The 24,190-nt window shown below is 45.0% G+C and overlaps 1 protein-coding gene across 4 annotated transcripts in view; it reads right to left on the reverse strand.

Annotated features, from left to right (window-relative positions):
- Positions 1-24,050, reverse strand: part of avl9 (AVL9 homolog (S. cerevisiase)) — a 79,324-nt gene extending 55,274 nt beyond the window's left edge. For all 4 annotated transcript variants that reach the window (XM_059645769.1, XM_059645771.1, XM_059645770.1 and 1 more), the window contains exons 1-4: positions 23,868-24,050; positions 14,201-14,321; positions 8,619-8,704; positions 4,016-4,087 (exon numbers count right to left, since the gene is read on the reverse strand). In XM_059645769.1, the coding sequence (XP_059501752.1) occupies positions 4,016-4,087; positions 8,619-8,704; positions 14,201-14,321; positions 23,868-23,984 (396 nt within the window). In that variant the 5' untranslated portion in view covers positions 23,985-24,050. The remainder of the gene's footprint in view (positions 1-4,015; positions 4,088-8,618; positions 8,705-14,200; positions 14,322-23,867) is intronic.
- Between the last annotated feature and the right edge of the window lie 140 nt (positions 24,051-24,190).

Genomic DNA, 24,190 nt, shown 5'->3' on the forward strand with positions numbered 1-24,190 from the left:
AGGGTGCTTTGAGATTTTCATTCTTCTTTCCCATCACAGTATGTAGCATTATTTTATGTCAATATATCACAACAACACCTCCATCCAATGTTCGTCTTTAATAAAAGCAATCTCCATTTCTTACTCTAAGAGTTGGTTTTGTCGTTTCACTTTCCCATTTCGGGTTTATTATACAAAATGTTGGATGCCAGTGATTTTCATATAATCTTCAAAACTGCATGAAATAAATCGCTGTTCACTGCTTAAGTAAACAGAGCTGAATATGATATTCTTTTGGCTAAATACCAATTGCTTTCGGAAGGTTTTTCCACTACGAGACCTACGAAGTTTTCTTACAGTATCGGACCCAACTCAATTCATTAACTAACTGCTCCACATCTATGGCATCCCTCCTACCTGTCCCTAATCCCATTTTACCACAGCTACTTCCAGGACAACTCGCCACTCAATGGCTATGTGACAGAAGACTGACATCCTTGCACCTGTGCTATCTTCAAAATGGTGCAGACTACCTGGAGAAGTATTGGCAATCCACCGCTACCCCTCATTTAATGGCACAGCAGCTAAAAAGTCTCAGTGCTTATGATACATTGCCAGCACGGCTGAAACTCCTTCACATATATAAAACCCATTCTCTCACCCTCGTCACCATTTGTCGTTAAGGTCACACAATTTACCTTTCCTTAGCTACATCCCATCTAAAACACCATCTCTATTTCATCACTAATCTGTTCCCAGCACCCACTGAAGATTGCCAACTTGTCATTGTCTAGTAGGGGCACATCACACACAGGCAAGCATTTGGACAACCCCAAACATAGACAGCAAAAGCAAACAAAGTTAAATGAATACAGGCTGCAATTCATCACTACACTGCAAAGAAAATGCTGCGTGATGATTAGTTGACAATCCATAATGGTCTGCTGCATCCCCATCCAGCTACTGGAAGAGGGTCTCATTCAGATCCTGCCCACTGAGCTCTGTCATGCGCAAAGACAGCTTTCACCTCCCCAGTATCCTCATCGTCTTCCTTGGAGAACTGATCCTGTTCTATCAAATCAGTTTGTTGCCTGCTACAACTGTGTGGAGCACAGCATGCCAGGATGATGCATCTGTCAAGCTATATTGGACAGTTATTGTATTGGATACTAAACATATAAATGCAAAATGTTGCAATGAAGTTCATTATCAAATTTTGTTTCCTACTGCCTCTATGAGGTGCCTTAGAGTATTTTAAAGATGTCTTATAAATGCAAGTTACTGCTGCTGTTGTTGGATGGAACTATTTGAAGTAGTGCAGGGGAGTTCCCCCATAATTGTAGCCGATATTATTCCAATTTAAATAAATCAAGAGTCTACCTTGCTGTGGTTTACGGGATCATGCTGTATACATTTTTGTAGTGATTATACTGAAAGTACTTCATTGCTTGTACACAGCTTTCAAATGACCGGAGGTCATGAAAAGCAGAACATAAATACTATGAATAAATTCATTTACTTGTTTTTGAGCTTGCTGAAATTACTTTGCATTTTATGGGAAAAATCTTTTGAAAACCCTGAACAAAGTCTGTTGCGTGTGGCTGACAAGGTGTGTTATGGACTGAAACATGTAAATTCAGAAAACTTGTTAAAAATGCTATTCTTTTTCATAAACTGCTCAACATAGTGTCAAACAAAATGACACCTAGCTTTTGTGATAATGTAACAAGTCACAAAAGTTAAAAACCACTTAGAAAATGCTTGAAAGTAAATATAAGGAAGAGTTATAAATTACATAACATGGTTGGAACATACACTCTTCAGAGCAGCGCTGGATGAATATAGCAGGCCAAGCAGCATCAGAGGAGCAGGAAAGCTGATGTTTTGGGTCAGGACCTTTCTTCAGAAATGGGGGAGGGAAAGGGGATTCTGAAATAAATAGGGAGAGAGGGGGAGGCGGATAGAAGATGGATAAAGGAGAAGATAGGTGGAGTGGAGATAGACAGGTCAAAGAAGCGGGGTTAGAGCCAGTAAAGGTGAATGTACGTGGGGAGATAGGGAGGGAATAGGTCGGTCCAGGGAGCGGGATGAGGTTAGCAGGTAGGAGATGGGGGTGGGGCTTGAGGTGGGAGGAAATGGCTGGGGAGCCGGGGACGAGCTGGGCTGCTTTTGGGATGTGGTCAGGGGAGGGGAGATTTTGAAGCTTGTGAAATCCACATTGATACCATTGGGCTGCAGGGCTCCCAAGCGAAATATGAATTGCTGTTCCTGCAGCTTTCGGGTTGCATCATTGTGGCACTGCAGGAGGCCCAGGATGGACATGTTGTCCAGGGAGTTGGGGGGGGGGGGGAAATCGAAATGGCTCACAAGGGGGAGGTGTAGTTTTTCAAGGGTTGCAACTTCCCTCCACAGTGGTCGAGAACGCCCTCGACCATGTCTCCCGCATTTCCTGCAACTCATCCGTCACATACCCTCTCCGCAATAACAACCAAAATCTCTCTCGCCCTCACATACCACCCAACCAATGTTCAAATTCAAAGCAAATTCCTCCGACACTTCCACCATCTGCAATCCGACCCCACTACCAAAGACATTTTTCCCTCCCCACCCTTAACTGTGTTCCAGAGGGACCACGCTCTCCGAGATTCCCTTGTCCGCTCCACACTCCCCACCAGCACCCCCACCCCCGGCACATTTCCCTGCAACCGGAACAAGTTCTACACCTGCCCCTACAACTCCCCCCTCACCCCGATCCCAGACCCTAAGAAGACCTTTCACATCAAGCAGACGTTCACCTGCACATCTGCTAATGTGATCTACTGTATCCGCTGTACGCGATGTGGCCTCCTCTACATAGGGGAATTCAAGTGGATGCATGGGGACTGTTTTGCGGACCACTCACGCACGGTTCACAGCAAACAACTGCGCCTGCCAGTCGCAAGCCATTTTAACTCCCCCTCCCGCTCCTTGGGCAACATGCCCATCCTGGGCCTCCTGCAGTGCCACAATGATGCCATCTGAAAGCTGCAGGAACAGCATCTTACATTTCGCTTTGGGAACCCTGCAGCCCAATGGTATCAATGTGGACTTCACAAGCTTCAAGATCTCTGCTCCCCCAACTGCTTCCCATAACCAGCCCAGTTCGTACCCGCCTCCCCAACCATTCCTCCCAGCTCAAGCCCCATCCCCATCTCCTACCCACTAACCTCATCCCGCCTCCTTGAGCTGTCCGTCCTCCCTGGGCCGACATATCCCCTCCCTAACTCCCCACCTACATTCACCTTTACTGTCTCCAACCCAGCCTCTTTGACAGGTCTATCTCCTCTCCACCTATCTTCTCCTTTATCCATCTTCTATCCGCCTCCCCCTCCCTCTCTAATAATTTCAGAATCCCCTTCCCCTCCCCCATTTCTGAAGAAGGGTCTCGACCCGAAACGTCAGCTTTCGTGCTCCTCTGAGGCTGCTTGGCCTGCTGTGTTTATCCAGCTCTACACCTTGTTATCTCAGATTCTCTAGCAGCTGTAGTTCCTGCTATCTGTCCCACGACTTTTCAAGGCAGGTAACGCTTCATTATTGCTCACACAGTTGAAACTGCTAGATATCGGTTTATAACACTGAACAGAAACACGTACTTGCATCCATATTTTTCCAAAACAGTGAATTTCCATTTTTAACTCTAAAGCCGGCACTTGGTTTTATGTAGATTAGTGAAAGGGAGCAAGAGATACCCAATAGGCAACTCTTCAGATGTCTTTTTCCTTAGCTGTGAGCAGCATTCCTACAGGTTAGCTCCCCAGTCCATTTAATGTATATAAAGGAAAAGATATTTTGTGTGGAAAGGGGAAGAAAAATCAGCAAAAATGGAACTGCTCAAAATCTCGAGAGTTTTTGTTGCTTTCACAGTTCAAATCAGAATCATGCCCAAAAAAGTTAAATGTAAGGATACGTATTCCGCAATAATTGGTTAAAAAAAAAGTTTATTTGAAATGAAGCTGCTAGTTTTGAAATGTATTTGAGAAAGGCTCAGCCCACTTACCAACCTACTGAGTACACAAACGCTCTTCTGAACCGTTTCTCTTGTGACATCAGCCTGCCGTACCTTCAGGGCCTGAAGTTAAGAACAATTAAAGTCTTTATTGAGACATGCACTCAGGGGCATCATTTTCCAAACACAACTACATTGAACACAAGAAGTGACAGTGGCAAACATCAGTAACATATTAACACGGTGCAATGATTGATTTACAAACAGCAAAAAATAAATTATTTAATACTAATTCAAAGCTATTTCTTCAAATGCAAAGTTCACGACCCTGTACAGAATATAGATATGGAAGGTCGACATCGGAGGATGTTGAAACAAATAGGAAAAAATGTATAAATTGTCTAACCTGCTTTCTAATGCTCTTTAGGGGGATATTATTTCGATATTTCTGTCAAAGTACCATTTAGGCAAATATACATGGGCCAAATTGCATGTTGCATCATTCCATGGCTCTAGGATATTACCATATATTCCATTTGTTTATGTAATGTCTTATAGTATATATTCACATGTCCCAATGTCCTTATCTGGAAGTACTAAATAGATGGCTATACAAAGAACTCAGACAGGTACAACATGATCTTGCACACCTCAGCCTCCTATCCTATATTCCTGGCAACATCCTGGTAAATCTTTTCTGAACACTCTCCAATGTAATAATATCCTTCCTATAGCAGGGCCACCAGAAAAACACACACAGTACTCCAGAGATAACAAAGTGTAGAGCTCGATGAACACAGCAGGCCAAGCAGCATCTTAGGAGCAGGAAAGCTGACGTTTCGGGTGTGGACCCTTCTTCAGAAATGGGAGAGGGGTAGGGGATTCTGAAAAAAATAGAGAAAGAGGGAGGCGAAGGTGGATAAAGGAGCAGACAGGTGGACAGAAGACACATAATGTGGTAATAAAGTGTGAAGCTGGATGAACACGACAGGCCAAGCAGCATCTCGGGAGCACAAAAGCTGACGTTTCGGGCCTAGACCCTTCATCAGACACGGGGATGGGGTGAGGGTTCTGGAATAAATAGGGAGAGAGGGGGAGGCAGACTGAAGATGGAGAGAAAAGAAGATAGGTGGAGAGGAGAGTATAGGTGGGGAGGTAGGGAGGGATAGGTCAGTCCAGGGAAGACAGACAGGTCAAGGAGGTGGGATGAGGTTAGTAGCTAGGAAATGGAGGTGCGGCTTGGGGTGGGAGGAAGGGATGGGTGAGAGGAAGAACAGGTTAGGGAGGCAGAGACAGCCTGGGCTGGTTTTGGGATGCAGTGGGGGGGAGGGGAAGAGCTGGGCTGGTTTTGGGTTGCGGTGGGGGAAGGGGAGATTTTGAAGCTGGTGAAGTCCACATTAATACCATTGGGCTGCAGGGTTCCCAAGCGGAACATGAGTTGCTGTTCCTGCAACCTTTGGGTGGCATCATTGTGGCACTGCAGGAGGCCCATGATGGACATGTCATCTAGAGAATGGGAGGGGGAGTTGAAATGGTTTGCGACTGGAAGGTGCAGTTGTTTATTGTGAACCGAGCGGATGTGTTCTGCAAAGCGGTCCCCAAGCCTCTGCTTCGTTTCCCCAACGTAGAGGAAGCCACACCGGGTACAATGGAGCACTGTGCCCGGTGTGGCTTCCTCTACATTGGGGAAATCAAGTGGAGGCTTGGGGACCGCTTTGCAGAACACCTCCGCTCGGTTCGCAATAAACAACTGCACCTCCCAGTCACAAACCATTTCCACTCCCCCTTCCATTCTCTAGATGACATGTCCATCATGGGCCTCCTGCAGTGCCACAATGATGCCACCCAAAGGTTGCAGGAACAGCAACTCATATTCCGCTTGGGAACCCTGCAGCCCAATGGTATCAATGTGCATTTCACCAGCTTCAAAATCTCCCCTTCCCCCACCGCATCCCAAAACCAGCCCAGTTCGTCCCCTCCCCCCACTGCACCACACAACCAGCCCAGCTCTTCCCCTCCCCCCGCTGCATCTCAAAACCAGCCCAGCCTGTCTCTGCCTCCCTAACCTGTTCTTCCTCTCACCCATCCCTTCCTCCCACCCCAAGCCGCACCTCCATTTCCTATCTACTAACCTCATCCCACCTCCTTGACCTGTCCGTCTTCCCTGGACTGACCTATCCCCTCCCTACCTCCTCACCTATACTCTCCTCTCCACCTATCTTCTTTTCTCTCCATCTTCGGTCCGCCTCCCCCTCTCTCCCTATTTATTCCAGTTCCCTCTCCCCATCCCCCTCTCTGATGAAGGGTCTAGGCCCGAAACGTCAGCTTTTGTGCTCCTGAGATGCTGCTTGGCCTGCTGTGTTCATCCAGCCTCACACTTTATTATCTTGGGTTCTCCAGCATCTGCAATTCCCATTATCACTGACACATAATGTGGTATACTGTATCTGCTGTTCCCAATGTGGCCTCAGTCGGGGAAACCAAGTGGAGGCTTGGAGACCGCTTTGGGGATCACTTACGCTCGGTGCGTGACAAACAACTGCATCTCCCAGTTGCGAACCACTTCAATTCCCCCTTCCACTCCCGGGACAACATGTCCATCCTGGGCCTCCTGCAGTGCCACAACAATGTCACCCAAAGGCTGCAGGTACAGCAACTCATATTCCACTTGGGAATCCTGCAGCCCAATGGTATCAACGTGGACTTCACAAGCTTCAAAATCTCCCCACCCTCGACCTCATCCCAAAACCAGCCGAGCTCATCCCCGCTTCCTTGATCTGTCCAACTTTTCTCCCATCTATCTGCTCCTCCCACCTCACTGACCAACCCCAGCCCCCTCTTCCCACCTCCTTGACCTGACCATCTTTGCTTCACCTATCTGCTCCTTTATTCTCCTTCCATCATCGCCTCCCCCTCTCTTGATTTATTTTAGGGTCCCCTTCCCCCTCCCTTTTCAGAAGAAGGGTCCAGACCCAAAACGTCAGCCTTCCTGCTCCTCTGATGCTGCCTGGCCTGCTGTGTACATCCAGCTCTACACCTTGTTGTCTCGGAGAATGGGACTAGTTCAATTTGGGAAACTTGATCAGCATGGACAAGTTTGGCCAAACAGTTTATTTCCATGCTTTATGATTATAAATTCCTTCTCATCTCAGTCCTAAGAGGACTGCCCTGTATCCTTAAGCCATGACCCCTGGTTCTGGATCCTCCAGGCAGCAGGAACATCCTTCCTGCATTTGCCTTGCCTGGTCCTGTTAGAACTTTATAGCTTTCAATGAGAAATCCCTTCAGTCATATAAAGTTCAGTTAATACAATTCTAACTGATTCATTCTCTCTTCATTCAACAGTCGTGCCATCCCAGGAATCAGTTTGGTCAACTGTTGTTGCACTCCATTCATAGCTAGATCATCTTCCTTCAGATAAGGAGACCAAAACTACGCACCATACCCCAGGTGTAATTTCACCAAGGCCTCTTATGTTTACAGCAAGAGATGCCTACACCTCCACTCGAATCCCATCATTATGAAGGCAAACATACATTTGACTTCTTCAAGGCTTGCTGCACCTGCATTCTTACTTTTAGAGACTGGTGTACAAGGACACAATGCACCTCCCCTTTCTCCAATCTATTGCCATTTAGATAGCCCTTCTTCCTACTTGGGCTGCCAAAGTGGATACCCTCACATTTAACCACATTATAGATCAGCTGCCAAGCATTTGCCCACTTACTCAACTTGACAATTCATACTGAAGCATCCTCCTCACAGTTCACCCTTCTACCCAGCTTTGTCTCATCTGTAATCTTGGGGAAATAACATTTAGTTCCATCATCTAAATTATTAACATATATTGTGAATAGCTAGGGTCTAAACTTGGATACCTGCTTTACTCCACTCGTCACAATCTGGCTCTCGGAAAAAGATTAGTTTGTTCCTATTCTTTGTGTCCAGTTTGCCCACCAGTTCTGTGTCAGTATTACCAAAACCAATCCCATGCACTTTAATTGTGCATACTAGCTCTTATGTGGAACCTTAACAAAAGCTTTCTGTAAGTCCAAATACACCATATCCACCACCTCCCCCTTATCAACTGTAATAGATACACCCTTAAAAAGTTCCAGAAGATAAATCCATGCTGACTTCTGTTCAATCCTGCTACTCTTTACCCAAGTGTTCAGCTATTAAATTTTCTCAAATAGTCTCCAGCATTATCACTACTACCGATGTCAAGGTAACTGGCTTAGAATTCCCTGTTTGCTCTTTACCTCCCTTTAAATAGTGGTGTTACATTCAGAATCTTGAAAATGACAACTAATGCAATCACCACTATATTTCTAAGGCCATTTTCTAAAGTGCCCTGGAATTTAGACTATCAGACGCTAAGGATTTATCAGCCTTTAATCTCATCCATTTTCCTCTCACGAGAGAAGAACGAAGGAAATCAGCATTAGTAGGGAAATAACAAAGTGTGGGGCTGGATGAACACAGCAGGCCAACCAGCATCTTAGGAGCACAAAAGCTGACGTTTCAGGCCTAGGCCCTAAATGGCATTCTGATGAGAAATTATGTATAATGAGTTTAAGTAACAGTTTTTGTCTTCCACTCAAGCTGGTCAGGTGTGAATCATTAAAGTTATTTTTACTGAAGGAAAATTTACCTTGGCTTCAATCTGTCGGTAGCAGGAAACACCATAAACTGTCTTTCGATTTCCACTTCTTGGAGGCAAATGAAAATAAATGGTATCTGAGAAAGGAGAAAATCAAAAATATAAAATCATACAAAACAGCTGAAAATATATTTCACAGATAGCATTAGAATGAAGCACTTCTGATACACGATGAACTTTAAAGGTAAGTTGATATGATCAGTAAATAATTGGAAGGTACAAATACTAAATTAAGTGACTCCAGCACAAGAAGATAAAACATTTGCACACAGTTATCACAATATTTATTCACAACACTGATGTTACTACTAGACTAGAATGAAACCTGGCTTGACAGACCATATATTCTTTTGTATCTTAATGTGGTCATTGGATGACATATAAGCACACAAGACCACAGATTCTTCAATAATAAAATAGAAGTTTATTACATAAAAGGAAACGTGATGATATAAAACAAACACGCCACCTACATATAGAACACTGTTTGTAAGGTTTTAAAACAGACAGACATACAAAATTCTCAATTATTCCCAACACCACTACTTTACAGCAAAGTCTGAGAAATTATCCCTCTCGCTCAAAACTTCAGTTTGACGCAATTGATTCATCCCAGTTTATTTTTGCTGGGAGCTGTGAAGTCTTTCTGCATACATACTCATAAAATTGAAACCTTATACTTGCTGAGCTTTTTTTCAATAATGTAATTTTCAAACCAATTTGGAAGTCACTCAAGCTAACTTGCTGCTAAGGTAACATTTCTTTTCAAGGAGAAAGGATATATATTGTGTTTCTGACTGTAATCAAACCTCATCTGAATAGAAGTCACTTTCTGTGACAGAGAATTCCCCAGGCTCACCATTGTCTGGGTGAAGAAAAATCTCATTATCTCAATACCAAATGACCTATCACCTACCCTTTATTTGTGACCCGGGCTCTGGGCTCTCAGTCTAGCACTTATCCTGCCTAATTCTGTTAGAACTTTCAAGGTTTCTATGAAAACCTCTCTCACGTTCATAATTTCAATGAATGTAATCTTAATTGATCCACTATGGCTTCACAGACAGTCCTGCCATCTCAGGAACCCGTCTGGTAATTCTCCAATGAAATCCTTCCATAACCAGAACATTCCTCAGATGAGGAGACCAAAACTTCTTATAGCAGTCCAGAATCTGGAATTACAAATCTACATAGTGGGTCGTGGGTGCCGGAAACACCTTGCCAGTGAAAGGTGGTAGAGGCGGGCACGATCGCATCATTTAAGGTGTATCTAGACAGATACACGAATGGACAGGGAGCAGAGGGATACAGATCCTTGGAAAATAGGCGACAGGTTTAGACAGAGGATCTGGATTGGCACAGGCTTGGAGGGCTGAAGGGCCTGTTCCTGTGCTGTAATTTTCTTTGTTCTTTGTGCAGCTGACCATGAAGCCATTGTAGATTTTTGGAAATACCCATTTGGTTCACTAATGACCTTCAGGAAAGAAAATCTGCCATCCTTATCTTTTCTGACTGACATGTGACTTCAGATCCACAGGAATGTGCTTGACTCTCACAGCCCTGTGAAGTGGCCTAGCAAGCTACTCAGCTCAATCGCACAAAGTCCCAAAAAAAGGAACCAGGCAGACCATCTGGCCTTGATCTAAGCAGTGGAAAAGACAAGGACAGAAACTGCCCTGTTGACCCTGCAAAGTCTTCTTATGGACACCTTAGGGCTACTGCCAAAATTGGGAGGTGTCTTACCAACTAGTGAAGCAACAGCCTGATGTAGTCATACTCACAAAGTCATACCTTAAAGATAATGTCCCAGGCACTACTATCACCATCTCTGGGTATGCCCTACCCCACTGACAGGAGAGACCCAGTAGAAGGAGCAGTGCTATATATTTGGGGTGAGTTGCCCCGGGAGTCCTCAACATTGACGCCAGCACAATGAAATCTTGTGGCTTCAAGTTAAACATGGGAGAGGAAGCTTCCTGCTGATTATTATGTACTCTCTTCCCTCAGCTGGTGAATCAATACTCCTCCATGTTGAACAATACTTGGAGGAAGCACTGAGGGTGGCAATGGTGCAAAAGTACTCTGGGTGGGAGATTCCAACATCCACAACCAAGAGTGGCTTGGCAGCAGCACTATGAGCTGGTCAGTCCTAAAGGACACAGAGGTAGATGGTGAAGGAATCAACAAGAAGAGAAAACAAAAATTGACTTCAACCTTATCAATCTGCTGGCAGCAGATGCATAAGTGTATGACCGTATCACTAAGCATGGGCACTGAACCGTCCAGGAGGAGACAAAGGCCCACTTTCACATTGAGAATAACCTCAATCATATTGTGTGGCACTAACACTGTGCTAAATGGGATTGGCCTTGAATAGATCTAGTAACTCAAGAGTGGCATCCATTACACACTATGGGTCATCAACTGCAGCAGAATTGTGCTCCAGCACAATCTATAACTTCACGGCCAGCACATACCCCACTCAACTATTAATCCAAGGGCTGGTTCAATGGAGAGTGTAGGAGGAATGCCAGGTGCAGCATCAGGCAACAGACAGTTCTGCTATAATGCGTGTTTTGTTACAGCCAATTCATGTTAATGCGATTGGTGAATTGTGGATGCTGCTCGAATAACAAACTTTCTGCTGTACAGGTTTAACGATTTTCTGTAACGATTTCACTATGACATGGTTTTCTATGGCGTTTTTCTACAGTGTGAGATCATACAAGAACGCAACTATCATGTTAAAGGAGAACTACTAGTACCTAAAAATGAGGTGTCAACCTGATGAAGCTACCAAAGAGGACTACTTGCACGTCAAACAGCATAAACAAAAAGCGATTGACAGAAATTGGCGATCTCACAATCAACGGATTTTATCTAAGCTCTGCAGTCATGAATGGTGGCGGACAATTAAACTACTCACTGGAGGAGAAAGCTCCACAAATTTCCCATCCTCATTGATGAAAGAACCCAACACAACAGTGCAAAATATAAGGTTGAAGCATTCATAGCAACCTTCAGTGAGAAGTGCTGACAGTATGATCCATCTTGGCCTTCTCCAGCAGGCCCCAGCATTACAGTTACCAGTCATCAACCAATTTGAATCACTCCCTGTGATATCCACATTGGAGGCACTGGATACTGCAAAGCCAAGGACCCTGACAACACTCCAGCAACATTACTGAAGACTTGTGCTCTAGAACTTGCTCCAATAGCTAGGGGAGTGGCAACACTAGCATTTATCTGACAATATGGAAAATTGCCTATGTATGTACAGTACACAAAAAGCAGGACAAATCCAAACCAGCCAATTACCACCCCATCAGTCCACTCTCCATCATCAGTAAAGTGATGGAAGGTGTCATCCACAGTGCTATCAAGCAGCACCTGATCAGCAATAACTTGATCAGTAACACCCAGTTTGGCTTCCATCAGGGCCACTCAGCTCCTCACCTCATTAGAGCCTTGGTTCAAACATGGACAAAAATGGATTCTAGAGGGCAGGTGAGAGTGACAGCTTTGATATCAAGGCTACATTTAACTAAGAGTGGCATCGAGGAGCACTCACAAAACTGGAATCAATGGGTATCAGGGGGCAAACTCTGCACTGGATTGAGTCCTAACTGGCATATGGGAAGATAACTGTGATTATTGGAGACCACGCATCTCAGCTCCAGGCATCTCTGCAGGAGACCCTCAAGGTAATGTCCTAGGCCCAACCATCTTCAGCTGCTTCAATGACCTTCCCTCGAGCAAAAGGGCAGGAGTGGGGATGTTTGCTTGTGATTGCACAATGCTCAGCACTATTTGCAACTCTTCACTTACTGAAGCAGTCCATGCTCAAACGTAACGAGATCTGGATAATATTGAGGTTTGGGTTGACAAGTGGCAAGCAACATTCAAGCCACACAGATGCCAGACTATGACCATGTCCAATAAGAGACAATCTAACCACCATTCCTTGTCATTCAATGGTGTTGCCATCACTGAATCCCCCATTATCTACATCCTTGGGGCGGCTACAAAAGCAGGTCAGAAGTTAGCATGGTGGCTCAGTGGTTAGCACCGCTGCCTCAAAGATCGAGGGACCTGGATTCAATTCTACCCTCGGGCATCCGCCTGTGTGGAGTCTGCACATTCTTCCTGTGTCTGCGTGGGTTTCCTCTGGGTTTCTCACACAGAGTTCAAAGATGTGCAGGTAAGGTGGATTGGTCATTGGGAATGTAGTGTTACAGGGACTGGGTGGAGGAGTGGGATGCTCTCCCTAGGGTCAGCATGGACTCGATGGACCGAATGTCCTGCTTCTACACTGTAGGGATTCTGTGAATACTGTGGAGGGTAACGAACCTCCTGACTCGTCAAGGTTGGTACACAGCTACAAAGCACAAATCAATAGGGCGATGGAATACTCCACACTTGCCTGGATGGGTGCAGCTTCAACAATACTCAAGAAGCTTGACACCATCCAGAACAGAGCAGTGCATTTGATTGACACCAAATCAACAAGCATCCACTCCCTCCACACCAATGCTCAGAACTAGCAGTGTATGTTATCTACAGAATCAACTACAGAAATTCACCGAAGATCCTTAGATAGCTCCTTCCAAACCAACAATTATTTCCATTTGGAAGGATAAGGGCAGCAGACACATGGAAATGCTAACACCTGCAAGTTCCCCTCTAAGTCACTCTCCATCCTGACTTTGAAATATATTGCTGTTCCTTCACTGTTGCGGGTTCAAAATCCTAGAATTCCCTCCCTCAGAGCATTGTGGGTCAACCATGGTCTGCTATGGTTCAAGAAGGCAGCTCACCACCACCTTCACAAGGGCAAATAGGAATGAGTGATAAATTTGGCCAGCAGACATATCCCATGGCTGAATAATTTAAAAAAACTAACCATCTGGCCTTACATTTGCAAAGGGGCAACAATGGGTAATCCACCTAGCTTGCACATCCCTGGACACTACTGGGTAATCTTGCATGGCCGATTCGTCTAACCGGCACATGTTTAGACTGTGGGAGGAAACCCACACAGACACCAGGAGAATGTGCAAAAGTTCACACAGTCACCCAAGGGAACCTGGGTCCCTGGCACTGAGAGGTAGAGGTGTTAACCAACATGCCGCCCAAAACCGAGGTAACAAAAGCAGTTATAGCACAATTTTTATTACATCCTTATTACATCCCTCAAAATTTCCTCCACATGCAACATATGTAATGATAATTTCAAATATATTGACTGTTATACAAACACGATAACTGTTACATACATGATAAAATCCACATTAGCAATGAGATGATCATGAAGTTACTTTTCTTTTTCCTACTGTTGTGAGAAGAATATAGCCAGCACATTGAGAAAATCAAATTCTTCTCCAAAATCATCCATCTGAACTATCTGAATAAGGAGAAAGTTTCCACTTGATCTTAGAATGTTTACAGAGTAACAATCTTGGATTCTGTAGAATGGTATACCCACGACTGCAAGAAGGGTACCAACTGATACTAACAGTTATCTAGAGTTAATAAAAATAAGAGCATAAAAAACAATTTGTCATCTGTCTTACCTTCCTGATAGTTGTGTGCTCCATCAGGAAGGGCCAAAAATGGGAGATATTTCCACTCCTCAGGCAAGCTGTGACCATCATGCCCTTCTTCTGGAACCAACGGTGGATATGAAAATTCAACCTGCAGTGTACCAGAAGAGAAACTGTAAGCAGCATACAGTAGCTGCACCAACGTTAGGTCCATCACTCGAAATAAAACTATGCAGACAATAAACCACTGGGCGGGGAATGGCTATCAAAAACACAATTTTGGAAATATAAAAGGACACAAATATTTTTGGAACTGCTTTATCCATATAATTCACTACTGTTTTCAGATGTCCTCTGCAGGATCTATGTGCATTGCAACATTTGATGCTGTGTTGATCAAATTTAAATACCTGTCACATGACACAGAAGCCGTCATAAAACCCGTCTAAGCTAGTTTGAGATTTTCTTGATAGCTGTATCTCATGTACATATCCCAAAATTATTTCCACAATCAGATCATGTTTCCTACTTGATTCAATTATTTTATTGTTTGAGTTAGCAAATTAACCCCAAAGTTTCTTCAAGATTACCCAGATTTTTTTTCCAATAAAGTCAACCCAAACAATAGAAACATTACTACATTAAATACCAGCCAACCTTATATGCAAGTACATGTGGAAAACGTATAGAAACAGGACAATGGCTGATTATTCAATAAGTTAGGTTTCATCTAAGAGAGTGACAATCAGTCTGCAAAAGACCAAAACATTTTCAGAAAAACTGCCTTTGTTTATCAATTACTAGAAAGTCAACCATCCATTTGGATAAATCAGCAGCTGGTAGATACAATGGTTGGAAAATTCCAAAAAACTGTCGATCTGGAAGGGTCTCACCAATAGGAAAACATCCCTTTTGAAGAAACTAGGATGAGAGCAAGCAGGAAACTATATACCAGTCAGCCTAACATCTGTTAGTGAAATCATGCTAAAATTCACTCTTAAGGAAGTAGTAATAGGAATTCTAGACAATTGCAATACAATCAAACAGGGTTTATGTCACGGTTTTATGCAAGGAAACAATGTCTGATAAATTTATTAAGAGTTGTTTAAGAACGTAATGAAGAGGGAAGATAAAAGGGAACATGCAGATGCTGTGTAACTGGATTTCTAAGAAGTATTCATAAGGTACCTCTTAAATAGGTTACTGCACATGCTGCTGAAGGTTTGCAGCATTTAACACCTTTGTGCTATTGGCAGTTTGGTCTACCAAAATTAGAAAGGATATACTTGATTCACTTGGCTGAAACCAGGGGTGGCAGAACTGTCCTCAGATAAGGTGCCCTCAGTATAAAGGCAGGATGTTATTGCCACACGAATTGTACAGACACTCTGTACCAATACTGTCATGGTCACATATGTCACAGATAGACTGATGAAAACAGGGTCAAGTATGTTTTTGTTCTTGTTGTTCTCTTACTATCTGCTGCTAGCCCAATCAGGCTGATACATCTCTTTCAGGACTCGGTAAGTTTGATCAGTGCTGATATCACTCTGCCACTCTTTGGTGGCAGACATTGAAGTCCCTACCAAGAGTACACCCTATACCTCTGACAGCCTCAGAGCTTCTTCCACATGATGTGGTTCTGGAGCCACATGATCAGACCAACGATCTCCCCAATTTCTTTATCTTGTGTATGGACCTTTGAGGTCCATGTGCTGCAGCAACTTATGAAACTATAAGTCAATGCTGTGAATGGCACGGGCACTCAACAAGATATGTCTGCACGCTCTGAATGAGGGAACTTTGGGACATACCAGGCTGTCAAATTATCTTCCCTGGAGCACATCATTAAATTGTATGGATTTGTTTAATGACAATCCAATAGCTTTATGATTATTATGTGGCTAGATATTTATGCTAAATTTATTAATTTAGTTAACATCCCCTTGTTCCCATGGTCAATCTAAACTCAAGTCTCCAAAGCATTAGCTCAGATGTTGAGAATACTCGTCCAGTAGCAAAAACAAACTTGCTTGAAAAGCCCAGTAGGTCAGGAAGTATCTGTGAAGGTAAAAGCAGAGTTAACGTTTCGGGTTCGGTGACCCTTTGTCAAAACTGCTGTTCCTTTCTCAAAAGATCAGTTCTGAGGAAAAATCACCGGGCCCGAAACGTTAACTCTGTTTTTTCTTTGCAGATGCTGCCAGATCTGCTGAGCTTTTCCAGCAATTTTATTTTTGTTCCTGATTTATAGCATCCACAGTTCTTTCGGTTTTTATTTGGTCCAGTAAGGCATTTGATAAGGTTCCCCATGGTAGGCTCATTCAGAAGGTCAGGAGGAATGGGATACAGGGGAACTTAGCTGCCTGGATACAGAATTGGCTGGCCAACAGAAGACAGCGAGTGGTAGTAGAAGGAAAATATTCTGCCTGGAAGTCAGTGGTGAGTGGGGTTCCACAGGGCTCTGTCCTTGGGCCTCTACTGTTTGTAATTTTTATTAATGACTTGGATGAGGGGATTGAAGGATGGGTCAGCAAGCTTGCAGATGACACGAAGGTTGGAGGTGTCGTTGACAGTATAGAGGGCTGTTGTAGGCTGCAGCGGGACATTGACAGGATGCAGAGATGGGCTGAGAGGTGGCAGATGCAGCTCAACCTGGATAAATGCGAGGTGATGCATTTTGGAAGGTCGAATTTGAAAGCTGAGTACAGGATTAAGGATAGGATTCTTGGCAGTGTGGAGGAACAGAGGGATCTTGGTGTGCAGATACATAGATCCCTTAAAATGGCCACCCAAGTGGACAGGGTTGTTAAGAAAGCATATGGTGTTTTGGCTTTCATTAACAGGGGGATTGAGTTTAAGAGTCGTGAGATCTTGTTGCAGCTCTATAAAACTTTGGTTAGACCGCACTTGGAATACTGCGTCCAGTTCTGGTCGCCCTACTATAGGAAAGATGTGGATGCTTTGGAGAGGGTTCAGAGGAGGTTTACCAGGATGCTGCCTGGACTGGAGGGCTTATCTTATGAAGAGAGGTTGACTGAGCTCGGTCTCTTTTCATTGGAGAAAAGGAGGAGGAGAGGGGACCTAATTGAGGTATACAAGATAATGAGAGGCATAGATAGAGTTGATAGCCAGAGACTATTTCCCAGGGCAGAAATGGCTAGCACGAGGGGTCATAGTTTTAAGCTGGTTGGAGGAAAATATAGAGGGGATGTCAGAGGCAGGTTCTTTACACAGAGAGTTGTGAGAGCATGGAATGCATTGCCAGCAGCAGTTGTGGAAGCAAGGTCATTGGGGTCATTCAAGAGACTGCTGGACATGCATATGGTCACAGAAATTTGAGGGTGCATACATGAGGATCAATGGTCGGCACAACATTGTGGGCTGAAGGGCCTGTTCTGTGCTGTACTGTTCTATGTTCTATGTTCTATGTTCTTTTCTGTACTGACAATACAGTTCATTCTTCAAAGGTCTTAGCAATTAACACTGATTTTTACACAGTTTTAAACTGAACCATGAAGAAAATTTTTGAAACATCAGAAAAAAGTTAATTTCATTGGTGGCTCTACTGCAGTATCTAGAGCTTTGATTCATCTACTGCCCTTTAAAAGACTAATTGAGCAAGGCAAAATTATGTTGAAAACAGGAAGTGGAAACTGAATGAAACTCTGGGAAATATCCATAACTGGCAGCAGCTGTAAGAACTGAAACATTGTAAACAAAAAAACAATGACTGTCAAATTCACCAGCTTTTATAATTTCTGGCTGAAAGAAATGTGATTACACATTTCTGACAAGCACGGGGCTTGCTTACTAATTTGTTAAACAGACCACATGGTATAGAATCAGCATCAACATCATTAATTCATACTGTACAATCAGAAAACCCTTAGTTGTAACAGCTGTGGGAAATAATCTTCAGGTGCTACTTTGCTCACCTCAAGCAGTCAGTCTATTAGCCTAGTTAAACCAAATGGCTTTGCAAAAAAACCCAATATATTTGTTCAGAGTTTAAACTGGAGCTGAAATGAATCCTATTTTTGAAAATAAAAAGTTAATTAAATAGAGGTGGAGATAAAACAAAAAAGGTAACTATCGGCCTGTCACTTTAACATCTGTTGTTGGGAAAATCTTACAAGTCTTATAATAAAGGAAATAACCGATGAACATTTAGAAATACATAATATAACCAAACAGAGTCAGCAACTTAAGAAAGGGCATTCAGGAGATGCTGTCAGCTATCAGCAGCAGAATTGTATTTCAACACAATGTGCAACCTCATGGCCCTGTACATTCCCAAGTCTACTATTACCATCATGGCAGGAGTTCAACCATGGTTCAATGAAGCAGGCAGGAGGGCATGTAGGGAGTAGCACCAGGCATACCTAAGAATGTCAACCTAGTGAAGCTAATAAGATCTGAAATCTAACCTCTGCAGCCCTGTCGCCCTAGGTAGTGATTTGTTTTTAGAATTATAGAATCCCTACAGTGGGGAAACAGGCCCTTCGGCCCAACAAGTCTACATTGACCCTCATAGCATCCCACCCAGACCCATCACCTGACAGCCCACCTCAGCTACACACCGCAATTCAGTATGGCCAATCCACCTAGCCTGCACATGTTTGGACTGTGGAAGGAAACCCACGTAGACACAGGGAGAATGTGCAAACTTCACACAGATAGTCGCTTGAGGATGGAATCGAACCCGGGTCCCTGATGCTGTGAGGCAGCAGTGCTAGCCACTGAGCTACTGTGCCACCTTTTGTGGTGGACAATTAAACAACTCACTGGAGGAGGCAACTCCACAAATATCCTCATCCTCAGTGATGGAGGAGCACAGCACATAATTGCAAACAATAAGACTGGGACATTTGCAACAATCTTAAGCCAGAAGTGCCAAGTGGACGACCCATCTTAGCCACCAGTCTTCAGGCAATTCAGAGATTCTGTGCGATATCAACAAACAGTTGGAAGCACTTGATACCACACAGGCAATAAGCCCTGTTGAGACCATCACTAATTTCCTTTCATTTTTCTCATTTTTGGTTTGGAATTGAGAACTGTGGTTGAAAATTCAACTTTGAATTTTGAACAGCAGTTTAATTTTAAAAAGAGAAGAAAAGATAGATGTTTACTATTGGGAACGGGCCTGGGAGAATAGTGAGACTTTGGTACGTTCAGGTACTGACAGCTGGGTTGGATGTTGAACTAGCCAATCAAGAACAGATCGGTGCTGGCCAGCCAACCATACAGAATGATGAAATGAAAAAGAAAACAAACAGTCAGGAACAATTTTGTTTTGGAAGCTTCCAGACTGGGACTGTTCTACAGTTTTGGTTCTCTCTGGTTATTCCCCAGTTACTGATTTGTTGGAAGTTCTAAGGGTTCCAATCTGTTAGAAATAAGTAAAGGTCTCCAGAAATCTGTGGAAGCTGTTTACATTGATCAGTGACTTCTGAATTCAAGCAACTAATGCATACCTGTAATACAACATACCATCAAAGGATTTTATAAAGACCTCATATTCACTGGTGACATGGTTACTGAACTGGCAAATTGTGATTCTTTTATTGTATTTCGCAATTTATCCCTTAACTAGGTCTCTGTCTGTCAGAGTCAGAGTTTACGATCAAAGAAGATTGGGCTTAAATTGTAGCTATTTACTACATTGTTTTACTGTCCATGTGTGTTATGCTAAAGTTACATTCTCAATGATAAATTGTCAAATTTTGTTTAAGTAGTAAAACTGAGTGCCCAAGATCTGTTGTTATTTGTAAAGTCTTCTTAGGAACAACTGAGCAATTCTGAGGGTCATTCAATGTTTTAATTTCCCTGTGTCATGAATTCATTGACAGGAGGCTGATTTTGTTTGGCTTGCTAGCCCAGTTTCCTAACAACCCTGACAACATTCTGGCAATACCAAAGATTTGTGCTTCAAAGCCTGCCACACCCCTAGACAAACTGTTTCAACACAGATACAACACTGGCCATGTGGAAAATTGCCCATTTATCTCCTGTAAGCAATAAACAGGACAAATCTAATCCAACCAATTAATGCCCTGTCAGTCAATTCTTGATCTTCAGTGTACAAAGGAAGGTGTCATCAACAGTGTTATAAAATACTGCCTGCTTAGCAATAACCTCCTCACTGATGTTCAGTTGGGGTTCCATCAGACCCACTCAGCTTCTGACTTCATAATATACTTGATCCAAACATGGGCAAAAGAATTAAGTTTGAGATCTGAGGTGAAAGGAACTGCCCTAGACATCAAGGCAACATTTGACATGTGGCATCAAGGAACTCTAGCAAACTTTGGAGTCAATGGGAATTAAGGGGAAAATTCAATTGGTTGGAGTCAGGCCTGGCACAAAGAAAGATGGTTATTTTATTGACTGTGGACGACAGGGGATTGGTTCTGTGATTGTTGAGAAGCTCCATGTGGTTTTAACTAATGATCAACCAAACTGAAAGTGAACTAGTATCTCTGTAACGATTTTACCCAGTTTATCCAATCATGGCATTATTGTATCCTATTAATAAAATCTGACATTTCTGAACAGAAATGGGAGGAATATCACAGAATCTCTACAGTGTGGAAACAGGCCCTTCGGCCCAACAAGTCCACACTGACCCTCAGACCATCTCACCCAGACTCATTCCCCTGTAACACACCTAATCTACACATTCCTGAACATCACGGGCAACTTAGCATGGCCAATCCACCTAGCCTGCACATCTTTGGATTGTGGGAGGAAACCGGAGCACCCGGAGGAAACCCACGCACACACAGGGAGAATGTGCTAATTCCACACAGGCAGTTTTCCCAGGGTGGAATCAAACCCAGGTCCCTGGCACTGTGAGGCAGCAGTGCTAACCACTGAGCAATCGTGCCATATCTGGTGATGAGAAACTGAGGGAAAAAGAAAATTATCCAAAAATTAGAAACAATTTGCATGATTGGGTAAATTGGGTAAAATGGTTACAGAGATAGTAGGAACAGCTGATGCTGGAGAATCAGAGATAACACGGTGTAAAGTTGGATGAACACAGCAGGCCAAACAGCATCAGAGGAGCAGGAAAGTTTGACGTTTTGGGTTGGGACCCTTCTTCAGAAAAGTGGTGGCTTAGTCATGTTGCACATCCAGTTTCATTTCTGCATTTTTTGTGGAAGGCTTGTGCAACGGCAAGGTATATGACAAGACACTGTATTGGTAATACAGTGGTTTATTCCAGTAATTTTGCTTGGGGTCATCATTCGTTCTAGTGGCTGCAATGTGCTGCCATCTCTGAATCTAAAACAAGTAGAACTTTTTCATACTTTGACCTTTCAACGTATATGTTTTGCTAGATTTAGTCAAACAATTTATTGATTGAGCAATACAATGTAAATTATAAATTGACAATTAAATGCTAAAAAACACATTTGAATCGAGTAACATTAAATTAAGAGCAGGTGCACCAATGTGCAAGTGAAATGTAAGTTTATAACATTTGGTTAAATAAACAAACAAGACAAAAATCATGTTTAAGAATTAGTGATAGACAACAACCTGAAGTATTGCCTGCAGTTTTTGTACCATTAACCAAAAAAAATTTACTGGATTACAACAAACGATCACCAGACTGAGCCTGTGATTGTTTTATGCAGAGAGGCTGAGGAGAGGAGACTCAGAAGAGGTCTAGAACCAAGGAACACAATCTCAGAATAAAGGCTATTTAGACTGAGATGAGGAGGAATTTCTTCACTCAGACCGTAGTTAATCATTACAATTCTCTACCACAGAGAGCTGTGGAGACTCAATCATTCAGCATATTGAAGAGAGAGATCGGTACATTTCTAAATCCTAATAATGACTTCAGGGAGGGTGAGTGCAGAAAAATGGAGCTGAGCGAGAAGATCAGCTATCAACTAGTTGAATAGTGGAAGTTGTTTCAATGTCTTGAGTAGACCACAGCTGCTCCTATTTCCTCATATGTTACAATTAAATAGCACCTTTAATATAATGAAACAGTTCAAAGTGTTTCACAGGAGCATTATAAAACGATATAGCGTTCTGAAATGCAATGCAACTTGCAGCATGTTACAATACCAAAGATTTGGCTCATCTCAAATTTACAGAGGGTCAAACGTGAATGGCCATACAGAAGTGCACGGTCCCACACTCTCACTTCCCCACCCACCACCGGTCGCAGACTCTGATCCCCCTTTCTCCCCCCGATCCCACACTCTGATCTCGCTCCCCCACCCCATCCCACATTGTGACTCCCCGCGCCGCCCCCAGCCCTGTTCCTCTCTCTGATCTCCCTCCCCTCCCCCCTCAAGCCGAGTCACACATCCTCATTTACTCCTCCTCGGTCCCACACTGTGACTAACCCCCCCAGCCCTGTCCCTCTCTCTGATCTCTCCCCCCCTCCAGCCCTGTCCCACTCTGATCTCTCCCCCCCTCCAGCCCTGTCCCACTCTGATCTCTCCCCGCCCCCAGCCCTGTCCCACTCTGATCTCTCCCCGCCCCCAGCCCTGTCCCACTCTGATCTCTCCCCGCCCCCAGCCCTGTCCCACTCTGATCTCTCCCCCCCCCAGCCCTGTCCCGCTCTCTGATCTCTCCCCCCACCAAGCCCTGTCCCTCTCTCTGATCTCTCCCCCCACCAAGCCCTGTCCCTCTCTCTGATCTCTCCCCCCCCAGCCCTGTCCCACTCTGATCTCTCCCCCCCTCCAGCCCTGTCCCACTCTGATCTCTCCCCCCCTCCAGCCCTGTCCCACTCTGATCTCTCCCCGCCCCCAGCCCTGTCCCACTCTGACCTCTCCCCCCCCAGCCCTGTCCCTCTCTCTGATCTCTCCCCCCACCAAGCCCTGTCCCTCTCTCTGATCTCTCCCCCCCCAGCCCTGTCCCACTCTGATCTCTCCCCCCCCCAGCCCTGTCCCACTCTGATCTCTCCCCCCCCAGCCCTGTCCCACTCTGATCTCTCCCCCCCCAGCCCTGTCCCACTCTGATCTCTCCCCCCCCAGCCCTGTCCCACTCTGATCTCTCCCCCCCCCAGCCCTGTCCCACTCTGATCTCTCCCCCCCCCAGCCCTGTCCCACTCTGATCTCTCCCCCCCCCCGCCCTGTCCCACTCTGATCTCTCCCCCCCCCCCCCAGTCACACTCTGATCTCTCCCCCCCCCAGCCCTGTCCCACTCTGATCTCTCCCCCCCCCGCCCAGTCACACTCTGATCTCTCCCCCCCCAGCCCTGTCCCACTCTGATCTCTCCCCCCCCCAGCCCAGTCACACTCTGATCTCTCCCCCCTCCAACCCTGTCCCACTCTGATCTCTCCCCCCCCCCGCCCTGTCCCACTCTGATCTCTCCCCCCCCCCGCCCTGTCCCACTCTGATCTCTCCCCCCCCCCCCCCAGTCACACTCTGATCTCTCCCCCCCCCAGCCCTGTCCCACTCTGATCTCTCCCCCCCCCGCCCAGTCACACTCTGATCTCTCCCCCCCCCAGCCCTGTCCCACTCTGATCTCTCCCCCCCCCAGCCCAGTCACACTCTGATCTCTCCCCCCTCCAACCCTGTCCCACTCTGATCTCTCCCCCCCCCCGCCCTGTCCCACTCTGATCTCTCCCCCCCCCCCCCCAGTCACACATACTCATTTACTCCCCCCGCCCCAGAAACACTCAGCCTAACCCCCAAACCCTTGCCAACGGCCAAACTCCGCCTACCTGACAACCCTTCTTGTGGTGGAAACCGACTACCACGATATGCAGCACAGCCCCTCCCTCAGCTCCGGCCTGGGCCTGGGTCTGGGTCTGGGTCTGAGCCTCGGTCCCCGGCTCCATCCTTAACCCTCGAGCCTGACTCGGGGCCAGGGCATCCGCTCGTGCGCACTTCCGCCTGGAGCCGCCTCAACGTCAGCACGCCAATAGCGTGGTGACATCACCAATACGCCGGTGGGCGGGCGGAGCGGTCATGCGCAGTGTAGCGGCTCAGGGCGAGTCAGTGCAGTCTTTCAGGTACTGTCCATGTTTCTGGTCATGACAGGGAG

The sequence above is a fragment of the Stegostoma tigrinum genome, chromosome 5, assembly GCF_030684315.1.
Source record: "Stegostoma tigrinum isolate sSteTig4 chromosome 5, sSteTig4.hap1, whole genome shotgun sequence".
Classification (NCBI taxonomy): domain Eukaryota; kingdom Metazoa; phylum Chordata; class Chondrichthyes; order Orectolobiformes; family Stegostomatidae; genus Stegostoma; species Stegostoma tigrinum.